General features: G+C 44.5%; 1 protein-coding gene across 1 annotated transcript; it reads left to right on the top strand.

Moving 5' to 3' along the window:
- Positions 1-242: 242 nt before the first annotated feature.
- LOC306750645 (NACHT, LRR and PYD domains-containing protein 12-like) lies at positions 243-22335 on the top strand (the record flags this gene model as incomplete). Its single annotated transcript, XM_079234108.1, has 10 exons — positions 243-267; positions 3463-5341; positions 7349-7522; positions 8481-8654; positions 9962-10135; positions 15982-16155; positions 18046-18219; positions 19903-20076; positions 20525-20568; positions 20746-22335. The coding sequence occupies 10 exons, from the start codon at positions 243-245 to the stop codon at positions 20898-20900; spliced, it is 3147 nt and encodes a 1048-aa protein (XP_079090234.1). The 3' UTR covers positions 20901-22335.
- Between the last annotated feature and the right edge of the window lie 415 nt (positions 22336-22750).

Here is a 22750-nt window from a genome sequence, read left to right as displayed (position 1 = left end):
CCGAACACAAGAGGAAGGTTAAGAGACTAATACACACTTTAAAGCCTTCTACATGTCTGCAGTAACAGTAGTGTATGTGTTCAGATCTACTTTAATGTCTTTGTTGTTATCAAAGATTAATTCTGAATAAAATCCTCTTGCTGTTTGCAGAGTTCAGTCCAGACAGAGAGCAGAGTCTCCAGGATCCATCTGTCTGTCCATGAAGAGTGACTTCTCCAAAGAGGAACCTCCATACTTCAGTAATGAACCTGGACCCTCAGACTCAAAGTAAGAGCACTTCCAATAGCTAGTAACCCCAGAGCCCCATACATGGGGCCACTGCTTTCTGGGGTTCCCTCTACCCCTTCTTCAAGTAGTCGTATGAACCCCCTATGAGTTCTAATAGTTGTGTTATTTTATATCATTTTTTAAAAAATTTAGTTGTGAAATAAATGTATATTTTCAAATAACTCACTTTTATAACATTGTTTTCATAACTATGAACATCCAGCATGATCTGAGCATAATTTTATCAAGATTCCCCAAAAATGCCTTGTCGAGCCGCCCCCAAGTTTTTCCAACTCCATGCTTCAAGGCCTGCAGAGTTGTAAGACCTCTCTTTGTAAAGATAATGACCTAAAGAATCTGAATCTGCAAGAACAATCACAATGAAACGAAGCATTGGGGAGTTACCATGGAGTTTTAGTCAAAAAACTGTGTCGTTCGGTTCAAAAATGTAAAAGAGGTGCTTTTGAAGGATTTATTGTGTCTGTGCTTGTGAGCAGGTTTTCATGTCGGCCTTCATCCCTGTGTTCAGTTCATTCAGGGGCTGAAATATATCCTCCATGTCTGCAGCCTTGCACAGCACTCATCACTGTGAGCAGCTTTGCATCATCGCAGCTCATCAGTCAAGAACACTTGTAGTTCCTCCACAGCTCAGACACACGGCAGCACTGTGCCGCGCGACAACCACCTGACTTCTGTGTGCACGAACAGCTTCATGCTGCGCTCCCTTCACTCACAGAAAGATGCCAATATGAGGCTTTTCAGAGGTCTTGTCTCCACGAAGTTAACCATGTGAACGACCTCATTCAACACAGGAGCTATGTCTGCTGGTAACGTTAAAACAAGTGTTTTATGCACCACGTGTAATCACTCTGCTCACGAAGCCTCTGATGCGCCGACATGGCTGCTGCTCCACCAGTGAGACGCTCATGAAAGTTACCCGTGTCTCAGTGTGTGTGCAGGCCAACAGAATAGTCCCTGTTCTCTTGCTGTTCAGTGACGGGTGTTTGTTCTCCAGGTGACGCTTCAGCTTGTTGCACCATGGCGCTGTTTGCTAACTTTTCCACACACACCAAGCACACCGGGATCAGTGCAGTCGGATCCCCGGTGAAAGTGAATCCAAATTAAAGATAACTTTCACTGTACTGCCTCAAACTCACAGTTTCCTTTACCACCACTCGTCCTGGGCTTTTCATCCGGGTTAGACGCCCAGGGCTCAGCTCAGAGTCTGCATTTTGCTTTCTGAAATCTTTCTCCATCACCGTTCTTCACCACAACCTAATTCTACTATCTTAAATTAACAAGGTAATTATTGCGCTACCTACTGCCACCTACTGGCATGGAAGAGTATGTAATCACTAGACCAGCCCATTGCAGGCTCAGACAATCATCAATGGCACATTATTTGCGGTAACTAAATATTATTTTTTTTGGACCGATTAAGTGAAATTGGATATTTTCCCACGGCACACCTGACGATCTCTCACGGCACAGTGGTTGAAAATCACTGTTCTAAACGACCCAGTCCACCCCTAGTGACAGAAAAGGGAATGACACGCTTGGACCTGAACCTGAGACTCCACCTTTACCTGCTATAAGACATTTAAAATGTTTAATAGACATTAGAATGAAGGTCATAGGTCATGTTGCAGGATGTGCTTTGAGGCATTTGACCTGTTGGTGTGTGCGTTGTTGTGTGTTTTGCCCGTTAAGACTCCATGCAGCAGGATGTGGAGCAACTATTGTTCTGACCGCAGGTTGTAGACTGCACTCCTGTTATTTTCAGCAGGTCAGTTTTTGATAGTCCATCATTGCATATGGTTTTATTTTAGTTTTGGTGGAATAAACTATGTTCCACACACTACGAGCCTGATCTGACCAATAAGAAAGACTTTAGGACTGAAGACCTAAAGTTCATTACCGCTCTCTCTTTCTTGCGTTGTGTAGTTTTCAGTCAAGCACACTCGGTATTGCATTGCCGTTTATTCAGGCAGCTCCGGTAGTTTCGTGGCAGGGAGACAACGTGCTGTAGACTGGGCAGAACCCACGGGTTGCACCGCTCAAATCTGCAGGGGCCCAGTAGGGGCGCTAATGTCACACAGCACGCTAGTCTCTGTGGCCAACTGACAACACATTGTAAATCATGGGCAGTGATGGCAATGGAATCATCAACTCTGTTACACACGCCCCTCAGCTTCCACTCTGATTGGACGAGACAAAGCGGCCTCAGGCTGCTGGTCTACCACAGTATTTAAACCACTTCTAACATCAGTTCAAACCTAACTCAAGATCTCACGTCTTCATTCAGACTGAACTCTGAATTCAAACAGAAAAGTAACAACACTTTAACTGATCTCTGAACTTCTGAGCTTCTGCACACTTTGGTCCAAATCTGGATGTTTTCATCAACAACCAACAAATCATTTTAGTAATAAAGAAATGTCTCCACAGAGAGAAGAGGAGTCTTGTTCCTGAGGAGGAGCTGATGTCCAGAACCAGAACCAGAACCAGAGCTGGACTGCAGGCAGCCAGTGAGAGCAGCACTGTACAGAGTAAGACCCTCCATGTCTCTGCTGATGTCTTCATGTCTGGAAACAGGAAGTGTTGTTCTCATACAGGAACTCTTGTTGAGTCTCACAGAAGACATTTAAGATCTGCTCCAGCAGACAGTTCTGCTCTGCATCCCTGTTCTTCTTTGAGAGACAATATGAACCCACAATACATAAATGAAGGTTATGTTTTGGTTTCATGATAGCGCCCCGTCTTTGCATGAACCAATCAGAATGCTGTTGGTTCTTTACTTGTCTCTTGCTGGGCTCAGTGAGCGTTGATCCAGGCCATGAATACATTTCCACTGCAGCCTCACAGCAGGAAAACCCATCTGAGCTGTTGTGGCTCTGTTTGGTAGCAGGTCAACAGCACCATGACGGAGACGGTCTCCTCCCTCAAACCAAAACCACGTCTGTAGCTCCACTGACTGGATCAACAGGTGTCTGTGCTGCTGACCAGAGAGAAAGCTCTCTGTCTTCACATCCCACTACTTTGTAGCTTCTAACTGAACCAAACTGAAAGTTACTTCACTCACGAGTCCTCGTCTGTACCTTCAGATATTGACCTGATTTGATAGTTTTACTGATTGTTTTAGTCAAATCAATATCATGTCTTCTTCATGTGTTCTCTCTTGTTTCTCTGGTTCAGCAGATCGTGGTCTGCAGGAGGTTTTAGATGAACACAAGATCAGTCTGAAGAAGAGATGTGAACGTGTGACTGAAGGAAGTGGTGAAACAGGAAGTGGAACCCTCCTCAACAGGATCTACACTGAGCTCTACATCACAGAGGGACAGAGTGAAGAGGTTAATACCCAACATGAGGTGAGGCAGCTTGAGTCAGCCTCCAAGAAGAAGACCCTCCATGACACTCCCATCAAGTGCCACGACATCTTTAAAGCCTCAGCTGACCAGCGGAGACGCATCAGAGTGGTTCTGACCAACGGCGTCGCTGGCGTTGGAAAAACCTTCTCGGTGCAGAAGTTCACTCTGGACTGGGCCGAGGGTTTGGAAAACCAGGACGTGGGTCTGGTGGTTGTGCTTTCGTTCAGGGAACTGAACTTGATCAGAGATGAGCGGTTCAGTCTTCTCAAGCTGCTCCATGTGTTCCATCCAACATTACAGAAGGTCTCAGCAGAGGAGCTCTCTGTCTGGAAGCTTCTGTTCATCTTTGATGGTCTGGATGAAAGCAGACTTGCTTTGGAATTCATCAACAATGAGGTCGTGTGTGATGTCACACAGAAGGCATCGGTCAACGTGCTGCTGACGAACCTCATCCAGGGGAACCTGCTTCCCTCGGCTCTCGTCTGGATAACTTCCAGACCTGCAGCAGCCAATCAGATCCCTCCTACTCGTGTTGACAGGCTGACAGAAGTACGAGGCTTCACCGACCCCCAGAAGGACGAGTACTTCAGGAGGAGGTTCAGTGATGAAGAGCAGTCCAGCACCATCATCTCACACATCAAGACCTCCAGGAGCCTCCACATCATGTGTCTAATCCCAGTCTTCTGCTGGATCACTGCTACAGTTCTGGACCACATGTGGACCACAGACCAGAGAGGAGAGCTGCCCAAGACCCTGACCGACATGTACTCACACTTCCTGCTGGTCCAGACCAAGAGGAAGAAGCAGAAGTACCATGAGGGACATGGGACGAGTCCTCAGGAGCTGATGGAGGCTGACGGGGAAGTTCTTCTGAAGCTGGGGAGGCTGGCGTTTGAACATCTGGAGAAAGGAAGCATCATGTTCTACCAAGAAGACCTGGAGCAGTGTGGTCTTGATGTCACGGAGGCCTCTGTGTTCTCAGGAGTCTGTACAGAGATCTTCAGAAGAGAGAGTGTGATCTTCCAGAAAACCGTCTACTGCTTTGTTCATCTGAGTGTTCAAGAGTTTCTGGCTGCCGTCTACATGTTCCATTGCTTCACACACAGGAAGACAAAGGTACTGGAGGACTTCATGGGAAAAGACGACACAGATTCAGACCTGCATAGTGAGGACAAAGATGATTACTACTATGATGATGATGATGATGATGACAACAACAGTCTTCATGGTGACACTGATTCATCTCTGAAGGACTTCCTGAGGAGAGCCATGAAGAAATCCCTCAAAAGTAGAAATGGCCACCTGGACCTGTTTGTCCGCTTCCTTCATGGCCTCTCTCTGGAGTCCAACCAGAGACTCTTAGGAGGCCTGCTGGGTCAGACAGACAACAGTCCAGAAACCATCCAGAGAGCCATCAACAACCTGAAGGAGATGAACAGTGATGACATCTCTCCTGACAGAAGCATCAACATCTTCCACTGCCTGATGGAGATGAAGGACCTCTCAGTCCATCAGGAGATCCAGGAGTTCATGAAGTCAGAGAACAGATCAGAGAATAAACTCTCAGAGATCCAGTGCTCAGCTCTGTGCTACATGCTGCAGATGTCAGAGGAGGTTCTGGATGAGTTGAACCTGAAGAACTACAACACATCAGTGGAGGGACGATGGAGACTGATTCCAGCTGTGAGGAACTGCAGAAAGGCTCAGTGAGTCCAGATGTGATTACCTTTATGAAGCAGTGTAGATCAGTAGTTTAGTTCTTCAAATATATAAACTATGACATTCATAATATTCTTAAATAGTGTTCCAGCTGTTTGATACAAAGTTATAAGTAAGTTGTATTTAGTCTCACATGTTCTTGTTGTCTCAAAAGCTGCGAGTGAAAACATGTTGATGTTTCAGTTGGTTGTGTTTTTTCTGTCAAGTTATTCTATTTATTTCTGATGTTCTCTTTGATGTTGATGTGATTCTTCCTCTATTCATCTTCCTTTGGGTGATGGAGGCGACATGTGAACCTGATACAACACATGAAGGACTTTAGAGGTCGTGTTGGAGGTTTTATCTCAGCAGCTTTTGATCACAACATAGATCAGTGTTTTACTGTCATCACTTCCTGTGCTTTAGTTATTATTACATGAGGAGCTTCTGCAAAGGGTCTGACATCATCAAACTTACAGGTAACACCTGATTATTTAAGAGTTTAAATGAGCTCTGTATCAGGCCACACCCCCTTCTTAAAAACAGGACCAGAAAACAAAAACAAACCAACTTGAGTTCAGGGTTCTACCTTTTTAGATTGTTGAAATACATTTACATGAAAATGATTTTAATGTAACTGTTCTCCACTAAACTAAACGCACAGAACAATAGAACACAATGAAGTGAGATGTGAGGTCCTGAAGTCTGTTACTAGAGTGAAGAAGACAACATGGAGGAGACAAGAAGAGCTCAGGAGGACAGTGTTCATACTACTTCATAGCCAGTGGGCTGTAGTGATGGAGTACTGAGGCCACAAAAGAGGCCCACATGTTTCATACGCTGCTGGTTTCCTCCTCAAAGTATTCCACATGTTTTCAGGTGAGCTGCAGGATGTTGGTTCTTTGAGCCGTTGCCTCCATGAAGGAGTTCAGATTTCCACTTTAGTAGAATACAGCTTTACCCAGCTGAGTAATATGAAGTATTCTTATTATGGTTCACATGAAGTCCTTGTATGTCTCCCAAGATCCAGACCCTGTAGGGTCAGATGAAATGTAATGCATTTCTACTTCAGAGGAAAACTTGCAGTACTACATTTACCTGCAGAGAAATGTTACTGGATATGTTGAAGGTTTACATTTGATTTACAAAATATCTAAGGATTACAATATGAAACAGTAATATGAATTTACTATCCAGCATCATGTTAGAATTAAAAGCTCCACCTTGAACAGGCGTTAATATTAATATTATTAATTATGTTATAATTATAATATAATTATGTTATAATTATAATATAATTATTATATTATTACCCAGAAGAACACATCTCCTGCTTTGACAAAACCATCACTGTTCAACTGGAGCAATGATTTAATGAAGGCAGTAAAGTTATGAGTTAGAATGGAATTCAGACTTTATTAAAGATTTCATAAACAACATGTTATGTTTTTAATGCTGATATCCTGATTACATATTTTGATGACATCATGTTGACAGTAATTAGGTAAAAAATATTGCGGCCTCGTTGGTTTGTTAATTGTGTTCTTTCGATGATCAGTAAAGAACGTTAACGACATAATATCAATAAAATATCTAAATATATGAATATTTAACATGTACAGGTGAAATATGATCCATCAGTTTGTTTCCCTGAATGTTCCGGTGATGGAGGTGAACCTGACAGCAGCAGGTAGCTATAGTGGACATGTTTTGTCATGAAGAAGGCCTCATGCTACCTTAATGGAGACAGACCTGGGATCAGATCCCACTGACAGACTGACATCATGGAAGCCTCAATGTAACGACACTCTGTCTCCCTTCATCTGCACATTCAAGAAACACTCAGATTAAAGTCTGCAGACCAGAGAGAGATGAGTTCTTGTTTCATGTGAAACAAAGTGAGCGGAGAGTAGCTGAACCACTGATGTGAAGAGATAATGTTCATCAGCACAGGAAGCAGGAAGTACATATTACATGTTTCACCATAACAATTTGTAATATTTGTGTCATTACAGACTTTCAAGTTGTGGACTCTCAGAGACTCACTGTGAAGTTGTGGCCTCAGCTCTGAAGTCTAACCCCTCCAGTCTGAGAGAACTGGACCTGAGTCACAACAACCTGGAGGATTCAGGAGTGAAGCTGCTGTCTGCTGGACTGGAGAGTCCTCACTGTAGACTGGAGGTTCTGAGGTCAGTTCACTGACTGGAAGGTTTCAGGATGTCCCTGAAAACAATGATCTTTCTCAACACAATACTCACGAGTCCAAATGTCCCTTCAAGAGTTCTTGGTGTCTGTCATCGGTCCAGACTGTCTGATGTTCCAGGACTAAATCCACAGTCTAGTTCTGTGGAGGACACACTTGTGAAGTGGGTCTGAACCAATGTGAGGCTTCACATGCATCAAGTCAGTCTGTGTTTGACACTGGATGTATTTAAACCTCCTATTCTAACAGTTTGGACTGGTTGGAGCCAAATGTAGCATGTGCTAGCAAACAAAAGCTAAATCTACGTCTGACAGAAGTACCAGGATGTTGTGCTGATTCAGAAAAGATCTCCAGTATGTATCTATCTCTCCTGTATCCCACAATGCAAAGCGCTGGAACGACACAGTCTATGGTCCCAACAACAACGGCCACACACGTCTTTGTGTTCTATTTCATCACTAAATTCACTCATGACAACTTTTGAGGAGAGAAATCAACAATGTAGGTTTACACACATCAACAGGTAAACGGTTAACAGGTAATAACTCTTGTGATGGACAGGTGACATGTGGCTGTTGTTGAAACACACCTGAGCACATGTGACCTCTGCTGGTAAACACATGAAGCTGCTAAGCTACCAGAGACACAAAGAAGAAGCTCATGGAATCAATGAGTCCTACATGTCTGATCTGATCTGATCCTGTAGCTGCAGACCTGAGAGCAGCAGCATGGTCTTCATCTGTGTGGACATCAACAGGTTATGAATGTTGTGCTGACATGTGATGATGTCTGTAGAAGGCTGACATGATGATGATCCACAAGAACACAATGACAAAGAGAAAAGCTCCTTGATGAGGACATCGTCATGTTGAGCTACACATTTAAACCTCAACACATCTGATGGTTATGAATGATTCTGATCTTCATCTTTATTCTTTATTCAGGTTGAAGGGCTGCAGCTTGTCAGCGATCAGCTGTTCTTCTCTGATATCAGCTCTGAAGTCAAACCCCTCCAGTCTGAGAGAACTGGATCTGAGTATCAACAAGCTGCAGGATTCAGGAGTGAAGCTGCTGAGTGGTTTTCTGGAGAGTCCTCACTGTAGACTGGAGACTCTGAGGTGGGTTCACTGTCTGCTGCTAGTGTAGCACCTTCATGTTTAATCAATAACTGTATTGATTATCTACGTATTGATCATCAAGTGGTACATGTTCTGGTAATATGTTCCACTTCACATCAGCTGCCTCGTTGTCTGCATGTCGTCCTCTACAGTCATGAAATGTACAAAGTATTAGGGGCCCAAAGTGTCAGGGGCCAAAAGTGTCAGGGGCCAAAAGTATCAGGGGCCCCCTGTCCTTCACCTCCACAAGGTCACTCAAAGAGACACAAAAAGACTATTGATGAATAATGTATATATATATATATTATACTTGATGAATATTATATATATTATACTTGAGTGGCTCAATATTAATTTAATTTCACGTAAAGAACCAAACATTTATTAACTTTGAAGCAAATAACTGTTAAAGTAATTTAAGAACATAATAATGTTGATACTTTCTTCCAGAGCATTTTGTATTTTAAAACAACTTTTAATATGTTCTGATCTGCTCTGAAGAACCTGGATCAATACTGATCAATACATTTAGTATCAGATGTCTAAAAGTGATAGAAAGCATCATCAGTTCACATCTCTTATCAACCTGTTGTGCTCCAGGTTCATGTGAACATTCACTGTGATGAGTTTGTCCTAAATGTTAATATCATATTAAACAAGTCATGAATGGTCCTCCGTGAGCTGCTTCTACACGTCTGCTACCAGCTGCAGGAAACCTTGTGAAGTGGAGTTCCACATTTAAAACATGGACCCATCTGATGGATTATGAACAGATTGTTTCTCTTCATATTTCTTCTTGGTGCAGATTGAGTTCCTGCAGCTTGACAGAGGTCAGCTGTTCTTCTCTCAGCCCTGAAGTCTGAAGTGCTCTGAAGTCATCTACTGCATACCAGTTCATGCTGGTGTTCCCAACATGTTGCTGTGGGAGAACAATGTCTACTGGTGTCTCTTGATTTGCTTTTGGACATAATGCTGTGAACTGAATGCTGAACTGGCCACAATCCTGCTGGGGATCAAAGTGTTAGAGGTCTTGTCCAACCAACATGAACATCCTTTGGCCCTCCTGCTTTCAGGGAACCAGGACGCTATAAATCCTGTTTTTAGTTTGTTAGAGCTTCTACTGCACTGGAAGAACTCATTTCACTGGAATCAGGATTTTAATGTGTTTACAGGGACATGATTTTAACTAAATGTCTGCTTACAAAAGAAGAAGAAACCAAAATGAAAGTCACTCATGTTTATGATGAAAATAATGATTCATTGTGTATTTTATAATAAACTCTGTGTGTTGTTTTGTGTGTTTGCAGGCTGGTAGACTGTGAGATGACAGCGATCAGCTGTTCTTCTCTGATATCAGCTCTGAAGTCAAACCCCTCCAGTCTGAGAGAACTGGATCTGAGTCACAACAAGCTGCAGGATTCAGGAGTGAAGCTGCTGAGTGGTTTTCTGGAGAGTCCTCACTGTAGACTGGAGACTCTGAGGTGGGTTCACTGTCTGCTGCTAGTGTAGCACCTTCATGTTTAATCAATAACTGTATTGATTATCTACGTATTGATCATCAAGTGGTACATGTTCTGGTAATATGTTCCACTTCACATCAGCTGCCTCGTTGTCTGCATGTCGTCCTCTACAGTCATGAAATGTACAACGTGTCAGGGGCCCAAAGTGTCAGGGGCCCAAAGTGTCAGGGGCCAAAAGTGTCAGGGGCCAAAAGTGTCAGGGGCCTGTAGCGTGAACGGTGGTCTTGCCAGGGGAAGAGGAGGTGGGGTTGGTTAGGAAAGGCAAGACCTCACCTAACTCGGTGGCACTCCGTCGGCTGTTATCCTCGTGATCCCGGAGGAAATAACAATCCTCATCCGATCTTGGCATAACGCATTCGGTCTTTTATCTCACCCCGTGCTAAATCGTTCGGTTTTTGTGTTATTTTCAAAATAAGTTATAGGTTTTGTCGAGGGTGTTTTACAGCTTGCGCTCTAGTCCCCTGCGGTAGGCTGTAACTCCTCTCAACCCTTATCAAGTAGTACGTATATCGTCTATACCTTCTCTCTACCTATTTTGACACCATCTCATCATTATGACAAACACTGCAAAAGTCTTCACCCAAAGATACTTACCTTAAGTCTCTTTGGTAGATTCAGTCGTCACTTCTGTGTCTCACGTGGATGGACAGGGAAAGAGGGTTTAAATTGTTTTAAAGAACCAGAACCTTTGGTTTGGTTTCAGTCCCTTACGAATGGTAAGGCCGAGTTTTATTCAAAGTTCATCTTACATACAAAAAATGAAATTCAATCAAACAGTTTAAAAGTCACAAGTAACTAAGAGAAAGGGTTAAGTTTAGAGCTGGTGAATAAACACCTCTTCTCTCTTCTCTCCTCCTGCACCTTCTCCTGATAGCAGAAGTTTCTTCAGACTCTAAAGCTGGAGACCTGTCCCAACCCCTAAGGGCTGCGACAGGTCCAATCTGACTTCTCTCCTTTTCTAGTAAAGATACATGTTAAGTCCAGTTTTCTCAGAATCTGGTGCAATCCCTATTCAGACCGAGATCTGATGACATTCTTTTTCAGACTAAGTTCTGGTGAAAATCCTTTTTGTTCCCTCTCTCATGTGCATCAGCTCTTGTACCTCACAGACACACTTAACCCCTCCTCCTTTTCTTCAAGGGTCAATCCTGGATCCTGTCTCTAAATTCAACCACTGAGAGTTTGTTGCCTAATATGGTAACACTGGCTGCTGGATCCTATTACACAGGAGAGCTTTTTACAATACTATAATATAGAAAAGATTATAAAACATAGCAACTCATAGCATCCTATGCATTTTATGTGGTCTAATCACAAACTATAATTGAAATAAAAACTAAACAGTATATATGTTCAATAGTTATACAGAAAAAGAAAATGATTATAGGTTTATAATAGTTAGACTTTTTTACTTTCATATTCTTCCTCGATCACTCAACAGGCCCAAAGTATCACGGGCCTTATACTTGATGAATATTATATATATATTATACTTGATGAATATTATATATATATTATTCTTGAGTGACTCAATATTAATTTAATAAAAGGTAATTTAATCTCACGTAAAGAACCATCCATCCATCCATCCATTATCAGCCGCTTATCCGGGGTCGGGTCTCGGTGGCAGCAGGTTCAGCAGGCCGACCCAGGCTTCCCTCTCACCCGCAACACTTTCCAGCTCATTCTGGGGGTTCCCGAGGCGTTCCAAGGCCAGCCGGGAGATATAACCCCCCACAGCGTGTCCTCGGTCTTCCCCGGGGTCTCCTACCAGTTGGACGTGCCTGGAAAACCTCTAATGGGAGGCGTCCAGGAGGCATCCTGACTAGATGCCCGAACCACCTCAGCTGACTCCTTTCGACACGAAGGAGCAGCGACTCGACTCCAAGCTCCCTCCTGATGTCCGAGCTCCTTACCCTATCTCTAAGGCTGAGCCCGGCCACCCTGCGGAGGAAGCTCATTTCGGCCGCTTGTATTCGAGATCTCGTTCTTTTGGTCACGACCCAGAGTTTGTGACCATAGGTGAGGGTTGGAACATAGACCGACCAGTAAATGGAGAGCTTCGCCTTCCGGCTCAGCTCCCTCTTCACCAAGACGGACCGGTACAGCGCCTGTTTTATTGCTGCAGCCGCACCGATCCGTCTGTCGATCTCCCGCTCCACCTTACCCTCACTCGTGAACAAGACCCCGAGATACTTGAACTCCTTCGCTTGGGGTAGGCAGTTTGTCCCCACCTGGAGGGAGCAATCCACCGGTTTCCGGCAGAGCACCATGGCCTCAGATTTGGAGGCGCTAACTCTCATCCCTGCTGCTTCACACTCGGCTGCAAAACGCCCCAGTGAATGCTGGAGGTCACGGTCCGAGGAGGCAAACAGGACCACATCATCCGCGAACAGCAGAGAGGCGATCCCGAGACTCCCGAACCGGATCCTCTCCGCCCCCTGGCTGCGCCTAGATATCCTGTCCATGAAAGTCACGAACAGGACCGGTGATGAAGGGCAGCCCTGGCGGAGGCCAACACCCACCGGGAACGTGTCTGACTTATTACCGAGGATACGAACACAGCTCCTACTGCAGGCGTACAGAGACCGGATAGCCCGTGCCAACGGGTCCGGCACCCCATACTCCCGCAGCACCCCCCACAAAAACCCCAGAAAGACCCGGTCGAAAGCCTTCTCCAAGTCCACAAAGCACATGTAGACTGGTTGGGCAAACTCCCAGGACCCCTCCAGTAGTCTTGCAAGGGTAAAGAGCTGGTCCACTGTTCCACGACCGGGACGGAATCCGCACTGCTCGTCTTGAATCTGAGGTTCGACAGGCGGTCGGAGCCTCCTTTCCAGCACCCTGGCATAAGCTTTTTCCGGGAGGCTGAGCAGTGTGATGCCACGATAGTTTGAGCACACTCTCCGGTCCCCCTTCTTGAAGATGGGAACCACCATCCCGGTCTGCCAGTCCATGGGCACTGTTCCCGACCCCCATGCGACACTGAAAAGGCGTGTCATCCAAGACAGCCCAACAATGTCCAGCGCTTTCAGCATCTCAGGGCGGATCTCATCCACCCCTGGCGCCTTGCCACCAAGGAGCTTTTTGACTACCTTAGCGACCTCTGCCAGGGATATGGGAGAAACCACCCCAAAGACTTCCGGCGCTGCCCCCTCTCCGGGGGACATGTTAGCCGGGTTTAGGAGTTCCTCAAAGTGCTCTTTCCACCGCCCGACGATGTCCCCAGTCCGGGTCAGCAGTTCCCCCCCCCTGCTGAGAACAGCCTGGGGTAGGCCCTGCTTTCCCTTCCTGAGCCGTCGGATGGTTTGCCAGAACTTCCTTGAGGCCAACCGAAAGTCCTTCTCCATGGCCTCCCCGAACTCCTCCCATGCCCGAGTTTTAGCATCCGCGACCATTGCAGCTGCAGCCCTTCTGGCCTGCCGGTACCCGTCAGCTGCTTCAGGAGACCCCTGGGCCAGCCAGGCCCGAAAGGCCTCCTTCTTCAGTTTGACGGCTTCCCTCACCCCCGGTGTCCACCACCGGGTTCTCGGGTTGCCGCCACGACAAGCACCGATGACCTTCCGGCCACAGCTCTGAGCAGCTGCGTCCACAATAGAGGCTTTGAACATGGTCCACTCGGGTTCCATGTCCCCAGCCTCCCTCGGGATTTGTGAGAAGTTTTTCCGGAGGTGGGAGTTGAAGACCTCCCGGACAGGATCCTCCGCCAGACGTTCCCAGTTCACCTTCACTACACGTTTGGGCTTGCCAGGTCTTTCTAGCCGACTCCCCCGCCATCTGATCCAACTCACCACCAGGTGGTGATCAGTTGACAGCTCTGCTCCTCTCTTCACCCGAGTGTCCAAGACATACGGCCGCAGATCAGATGATACGACTACAAAGTCGATCATTGATCTCCGGCCTAAGGTGTTCTGGTACCAGGTACACTTATGAGCCACCTTATGCTCGAACATGGTGTTTATTATGGACAAACTGTGGCTAGCACAGAAGTCCAACAACAAAACACCATTCGGGTTCAGATCGGGCAAGCCATTCCTCCCAATCACGCCCCGCCAGGTTTCTCTGTCATTGCCCACGTGAGCGTTGAAGTCTCCCAGGAGAACTATGGAGTCGGCAGGCGGCGCCCTTTCCAGGACCCCTCCCACCTACTCCAAGAAGGCCAGATACTCCGAACTGCTGTTCGGTGCATAAGCACAAACAACAGTCAGAGCTTTACTCCCTGCAACCCGTAGGCGCAGGGAGGCGACCCTCTCGTTCTCCGGGGAAAACTCCAACATAGCGGCGCTCAGCCGGGGGCTCGTGATTATCCCCACTCCCGCCCGGCGCCTCTCACCCTGGGCAACTCCAGAAAAGGACAAAGTTCAACCCTTCTCCAGGAGCTTGGTTCCAGAGCCCACGCTGTGCGTGGAGGCGAGCCCAACTATATCTAGCTGGTACCGCTCCACCTCCTCCACCAGCTCCGGCTCTTTCCCCGCTAGCGAGGTGACGTTCCACGTCCCTAGAGCTAGTCTATGCTGCCGGCGATCGGCTCGCCCAGGTCTCCTGCCTGGCCCGCCGCCCGGTCTGCATAGCACCCGACCCCGATAATTCTCCCCGCGGGTGGTGGGTCCACGGGGTGACTGCTGCTCCATGTTGTTTCTTCGGGCTGAGCCCGACCGGGCCCCATGGGCAAAAGCCCGGCCACCAGACGCTCGCCGACGAGCTCCCCTCCTGAGTCTGGCTCCGGGAGGGTGCCCCGGTTTCCCTTGTCCGGGCGAGGTAGCTATAGACCGTGGGCTGCTATTCATCAGGGTTTTTTTGAACCGCTCTTAGTCTGGGCTCTCCCCCGAGACCTGTTTGCCTTGGAAGACCCTACCAGGGGCTGACGCCCCGGACAACATAGCTCCCAGGATCACTGAGCCACTCAAACTCCTCCACCACGTTAAGGTGGCGATTCATAGGAGGAGTAAAGAACCAAACATTTATTAACTTTGAAGCAAATAACTGTTAAAGTAATTTAAGAACATAATCATTTTCATACTTTCTTCCAGAGCATTTTGTATTTTTAAATAACTTTGAATATGTTCTGATCTGCTCTGAAGAACCTGGATCAATACTGATCAATACATTTAGTATCAGATGTCTAAAAGTGATAGAAAGCATCATCAGTTCACATCTCTTAGCAACCTGTTGTGCTCCAGGTTCATGTGAACATTCACTGTGATGAGTTTGTTGAATATTTGTTTTGTTCATGTTTCATGTTTCTTGAACTAAATGTAGTCTGTAGTCACAAAGACTTGTTTCTTTAAGAAATTGTAGAAAATGTCCTCAGTTAGTTGATCATGTAAATTATTGTTTATGATTTTTGGTAAATGCTCAAATCTGTAAACAGAAGATCCTCTGAACTAATATTTGTTTCATATTTATAACGTTTACTTGATGAAGTAAATATTTCTTTGGTTTCTGTTCATTTAAATGTGTTTTCACAAATATTGTCTGATTGTTGATATTAATCTGTAAGAACACATAGAGATGACGTCATATTCCAGCAGCAGCTGTTTAAAGGATCAATAAGGTTGTGATCCTGCAGCTGCAGACCTGAGAGCAGCAGCATGGTCTTCATCTGTGTGGACATCAACAGGTTATGAATGTTGTGCTGACATGTGATGATGTCTGTAGAAGGCTGACATGATGATGATCTACAAGAACACAATGACAAAGAGAAAAGCTCCTTGATGAGGACATCGTCATGTTGAGCTACACATTTAAACCTCAACACATCTGATGGTTATGAATGATTCTGATCTTCATCTTTATTCTTTTTTCAGGTTGAAGAGCTGCAGCTTGTCAGAGATCAGCTGTTCTTCTCTGATATCAGCTCTGAAGTCAAACCCCTCCAGTCTGAGAGAACTGGATCTGAGTGACAACAAGCTGCAGGATTCAGGAGTGAAGCTGCTGAGTGGTTTTCTGGAGAGTCCTCACTGTAGACTGGAGACTCTGAGGTGGGTTCACTGTCTGCTGCCAGTGTAGCACCTTCATGTTTAATCAATAACTGTATTGATTATCTACGTATTGATCATCAAGTGGTACATGTTCTGGTAATATGTTCCACTTCACATCAGCTGCCTCGTTGTCTGCATGTCGTCCTCTACAGTCATGAAATGTACAACGTGTCAGGGGCCCAAAGTGTCAGGGGCCAAAAGTGTCAGGGGCCAAAAGTGTCAGGGGCCAAAAGTGTCAGGGGCCAAAAGTATCAGGGGCCCACTGACCTTCAACTACACAAGGTCACTCATAGAGACACAAAACGACTATTGATACTTAATGAATGTTATATATATATTATACTTAATAAATATTATATCTATTATACTTAATAAATATTATACATACTTATAAATCCCTCTCCCAGCCTGCGGTGCCCGGCGTAGGAACCAGAGGTCATCCAGGCCCAGTGATCTCTCTCTCTATAATAGTTACACCAAATATGTGTCTGTCATGTCAGTGTATCCTGTATATTCATCAGTTTGTGTAGGCGTGATGGATTAACCTCTAACTTACCTCGGGGGCTGCCGGGGCGGGTAGACGAGAAGCTCCGCCTCTGGCTCTGGTGGCTCGATGCCAAGAATTGAAGAAGACGGAAAAGGAGCTACGGACGCGCTGACTTGATTTAAACTTGGATATCAATCAATATTTATTTCACCAAAGATAGAAAAAGGATGTACAAGTTACAAATGCAACCTCGACAGGACTTCAAAGAAAACGGAGAAGATAGGAGGACGGAGGCTCTACTGAAAGTGCAGAGAAAACTAATTGATTCAACTTCACCAAAGCATCGCTGCGTCTATTCACCTAACTCGCCCAAACGCAACTGACCTAAAACTTATTATTATGTTCCAAATTTCAACTCGGACCCCCCTCATTTCTGAGGGGCTGAAGCACTGGGCCTTCTTGAACCTCCGCTCTTTCCTGTGTTGCTTCTCCTTCTTTACACCGCAGTCTCATCAGCCTCGTTTCTGCTCATCCTCTCAGTCCTCACACATGTACAGGGTCAACATGAACATGTTATCATCACTTTACTACAAAGGTTATTTGAAGAACCACCATAGTTTTAACCTTTTCAAGTCACATATTAACACTTGCCAAGCATTGGTTATATGTCAAGAGTCTCTTCCCACTATCCTGTACTCTTCTGCAAGGTGGATCACGGTCTCCAGCAGACACGTTCTCGTCCACCCTGAGCATCACTAGATTATATTAAAAAAATAAAACACACACATATCATCTTCAACCTGTAAAGAGAACCAAACCACACAGAACAAACCGTAGAACCCCCAACCGAAAAGTCTAATTGATGACCCCTGACCCTTGAGAGGATCCTGCAGGTCAGCTTCTCAGCCACCTGATCCACTAAGAGATCTAATCTGTTCTACACATCTGAACGGCCTGCTTCCTGCGGTCTGTACTTTCACCCTGTCGACCGGTAGGACTATAGGAGCCCATACTCCACTTCTGCTTTACTGTTGTCAGGCTGAGGCTCACCGCAGGGCCTCACAGCTCGTTACTGCGTCCGGAGTTTAGGTTCCTTCACTCTGACACCATATAAGGACTATTTGTGTTAAAGCTGACAGTGACAGGCCAGGGCTCCACGTTGATAAGAGATTCACATCAAAATCACAGGTTGTCCAACAAGTTTGTTAGAGCTTCTACTGCACTGGAAGAACTCATTTCACTGGAATCAGGATTTTAATGTGTTTACAGGGACATGATTTTAACTAAATGTCTGTTTACAAAAGAAGAAGAAACAAAAAGAAAGACACTCAAGTTTATGATGAAAATAATGATTCATTGTGTATTTTATAATAAACTCTGTGTGTTGTTTTGTGTGCTTGTAGGCTGAATGGCTGTGAGATGACAGAGATCAGCTGTTCTTCTCTGATATCAGCTCTGAAGTCAAACCCCTCCAGTCTGAGAGAACTGGACCTGAGTAGAAACAAGCTGCAGGATTCAGGAGTGAAGCTGCTGAGTGGTTTTCTGGAGAGTCCTCACTGTAGACTGGAGACTCTGAGGTGGGTTCACTGTCTGCTGCCAGTGTAGCACCTTCATGTTTAATCAATAACTGTATTGATTATCTACGTATTGATCATCAAGTGGTACATGTTCTGGTAATATGTTCCACTTCACATCAGCTGCCTCGTTGTCTGCATGTCGTCCTCTACAGTCATGAAATGTACAACGTGTCAGGGGCCCAAAGTGTCAGGGGCCCAAAGTGTCAGGGGCCCAAAGTGTCAGGGGCCCAAAGTGTCAGGGGCCCCAAGTGTCAGGGGCCCCAAGTGTCAGGGGCCCCGAGTGTCAGGGGCCCCGAGTGTCAGGGGCCAAAAGTGTCAGGGGCCAAAAGTGTCAGGGGCCAAAAGTATCAGGGGCCCCCTGACCTTCACCTACACAAGGTCACTCATAGAGACACAAAAAGACTATTGATGAATATTATGTATATTATACTTAATAAATAGTATATATATATATATATATATATATATATATATATATATATATATATATATATATATATATATATATATATATATTATACTTCATGAATATTATGTATATATTATACTTGAGTGGCTCAATATTAATTTAATCTCACGTAAAGAACCAAACATTTATTAACTTTTAAGCAAATAACTGTTTAAGTAATTTAAGAACATAATCATTTTGATACTTTCTTCAGAGCATTATGATCTGCTCTGAAGAACCTGGATCAATATCAGTGGTCGCCGTCAAGGCCAGCTAAGCCTTCTCTAGACTATTGATGAATATTATATATATTATACTTGATGACTATTATATATTTTACTTGATGACTACTATATATTATACTTGTTGACTATTATATATATATATTATACTTGATGAATATTATATATATATTATACTTAATAAATATTATATATATTATACTTGATGAATATTATATATATATTATACTTAATAAATATTATATATATTATACTTCATGAATATTATATATTTTATACTTAATAAATATTATATATCATACTTCATGAATATTATATATTATACTTGATTTATATTATATATATTATACTTCATGAATATTATACATGTTACACATGATGAATATTATATATATTATATTTGAGTGACTCAATGTTCATTTAATACAAGGTAATTTAATCTCACGTAAAGAACCAAACATTTATTAACTTTGAAGCAAATAACTGTTAAAATAATTTATGAACATAATCTGTCTATTGTTTGTGATTTTTGGTAAATGGTCAAATCTGTAAACAGAAGATCCTCTGAACTAATATTTGTTTCATATTTATAACGTTTACTTGATGAAGTAAATATTTCTTTGGTTTCTGTTCATTTAAATGTGTTTTCACAAATATTGTCTGATTGTTGATATTAATCTGTAAGAACACATAGAGATGACGTCATATTCCAGCAGCAGCTGTTTAAAGGATCAATAAGGTTGTGATCCTGCAGCTGCAGACCTGAGAGCAGCAGCATGGTCTTCATCTGTGTGGACATCAACAGGTTATGAATGTTGTGCTGACATGTGATGATGTCTGTAGAAGGCTGACATGATGATGATCCACAAGAACACAATGACAAAGAGAAAAGCTCCTTGATGAGGACATCGTCATGTTGAGCTACACATTTAAACCTCAACACATCTGATGGTTATGAACGATTATGATCTTCATCTTTTATTCTTTATTCAGGTTGGAGTACTGCAGCTTGTCAGAGATCAGCTGTTCTTCTCTGATATCAGCTCTGAAGTCAAACCCCTCCAGTCTGAGAGAACTGGACCTGAGAGGAAATGACCTGCAGGCTTCAGGAGTGAAGCTGCTGTCTGATCTGGTGGAGAGTCCTCACTACAGACTGGAGACTCTGAGGTCAGTAGAATGTTGGAGTCGGTCCATGCTGGTTCCAGCAGTATTGAACTAAACCCATAGAGGTCAATGGGTTTCTCCCTTGGGGGTCCCTTTACTTCCCTAACCCACCAGCACCAGTTGCTATAGCAACAACACATCAGAACCCTCACAGCCAATGAACAGAGGCTCCTGTACTGGGATTCAAGGTATTTCTACTGGTAATCCAGCCCTGGGTTTCTGCAGTGTTGGAACTGTAGCGCTGCCCATGGTTAGCCTAGCTTAGCATGGGACTTCACAGTAGAGTGAAATGGGTAGTTTGTTGTGGTTCCTTGTGTTTTGGATCTGGACTGATGACACAGAACCTGACTGCAGTCAGCTGTTGTGTTTGCGGTGAGGACGTGATGCAAAGCATTACTTCTGTTATTTTAAACCTGTTCCATCCCTCTTGGTGCTGTGTTCATCTCTACAGGACCGGCTACAACAACGTCATCACAGCTGCCAAACCCTCAACATGTGAGTACTGTACACAATGTCCCCATTCATCAAACTCTGGTCCGGTCCAGTCTGGTCTCACGAGGAGCGCGTCCTCATGGACAGAGAACATTTGTGTTGAGCTGTTAAGATCACGTCAGGAGGAGAGTTAAGAATTCAGGATTCTCTTTCTTTCTCTTTCACTTCTTCTCTCATCAGATGAAGTGAATGTGGAAGAAAAGCTGCCTGAGGACGACCAACAGGTGAGAGAGGAGCAGCTGCACGGTGTGAAGTCCTCCAGGAAGAACCAGGACTTGGACCTTGATGGAGGATCCACCTCCCAGACATCAGTTTCATGCATTATGCTGCATTGATACATCAGCTCATGGATATCACCTCCATCTGCATTACAACATCACTCCTAACTTTGTAATGATCTTCTTCTTCACTGGAGTCACGGTGTGCTTGAAGGTCTCTATACGATGGTTTGTTTCCTCTGGTCGCTGCGTTAATGAATCAGGAGCAAAGAACAGGAAGGTTGTGTTTCCACAGAGTAACGACCATGAAAACATTTAGAAAAGACAAGTTGGCTTTTCTGTTAGAATCACTAACTGTGCCTTTCTTCATTCCAACTATTGAAGAGTTTTATATGAAACCTTTCCCTCTGGTTTTGGTCTCAAACTCGACCCGCAGTCGTTTCTCCTCAGTCGGCAGGTTGTTGTTCTCCAGTTCTTCCACCAGGTGGCGACGCGCTCAAACCTTTCACTCGTGGTTCAGCCTGCGGGGAAACCGCTCCAACCTTTTGGAGGATTTAGAAGGAAACGACGTCGTTGAGTTTTTCTGACCTCTGACCTCTTTTTACGCTGCTCACCGTATTAATTCTCAGCGTTTCATATTTCATTCTTCTGCTTTGAGGTATTTCTGACTCGTCCAGCGTTTGTCCATGAAGAGTCTCTCGGCTGGTCGTCTGCAGGATGAAGCTCACAGAGTTCCTGTTTTACAGTCTTCATCATCATCGCTGCAGAGTCCTTCTGGAGAGTTCTCCGTCTGTTGTTGTGTGAAGTAAAAGTACCACCATTAAAACTCTTGAGTAAAAAGTACGCAAATGATATCTACAAAACGCAGTAAATATATGAAAGTGCTCTGCTGTTGTTTCGTTATTATATAATGTGGTGATGCTCAGGGTGGAATATAATGTGGTTTGCATGAGAGTACAGGATACTGAGAAAGTACTCTTGACATATAATCAACGCTTGTCAAGTTTTAATGTGGAGCCTGAAAGGTTAAAAATCTTGTGTTTATTCAAATACATGTGTATGAAAGTGATGTTAAATGTTCATTTAGTTTCTGTACAACCATGTGGGTTTTGAGATTGTAAAGATGAGCGAACACGAGGCTGTGAAACTGAGGTGTGAAAAAGTGAAAAAGAGCAGAAAAGTTGGGGGCTTTGAGAAAGATCATTTCCCTCAGCACCCTGTGAGGGGTCAAGAGGTCAGATAAAAGACCAAAAGTCACGAGTTTAGTCCGATGTGTTTAGGCGTGTGAGGTGAAGAGTCGTAGCAATACGTAGGGTAGTTGAATCAATGATGTTCTCCACTTTCAGTTGAGCCTCTATTCTCCTATCTTTTCAGTTTTCCTTCAAAGTACTTTTGTTGAAATACATATAGATTGTATCTCAGTCTAAATCAAACCAGCGCGTCCATCGCCTTTTCTTTCGTCTTCTTTCATTCTGCTTGATGGATCCACCTGAGAGCCCGAGGCGGAGCTTCAGGACGACCAGAGAGGTGAGTTAGAGGCTCATCCACCACGGCTACACCCACTGATAACTATATAAAGGTACACTTAGATAACGGACATGTATTTGGTGTAACTAACTAGAGAGAGATCACTGTGACTGGTTGACCTCTGGCTGTGTGTCTACAGGCCAGGAGCGATTCATACGTATTAAATCCCCTCGCAAGAGTTTGTCATGAATGTATTATTCTCTGTAGTTTGATACTAGCTGATAGCGTAAGATAAATAAGGTCGTCCCGGCCGTGTGTGACGGTCGGTTCTCGTTGTGTTTGGTGACTTATCTTCCAGTTGTTCAGATGGTTGGTGAAAGAGTCTAACTCCATGATTAAAACCAGATGGTTTTCTCCACGGGGATCCAGTCGAGGTGGTGGTCCAGTGCGGTGGGCTGGTGTTCTGAGACTTGACCCTTCTCTGCCTGCTGGTCACCTGT

Source organism: Taurulus bubalis (assembly GCF_910589615.1).
Source record: "Taurulus bubalis genome assembly, chromosome: 18".
Taxonomy (NCBI): domain Eukaryota; kingdom Metazoa; phylum Chordata; class Actinopteri; order Perciformes; family Cottidae; genus Taurulus; species Taurulus bubalis.
This window is presented reverse-complemented; position numbering and strand designations above follow the sequence as displayed.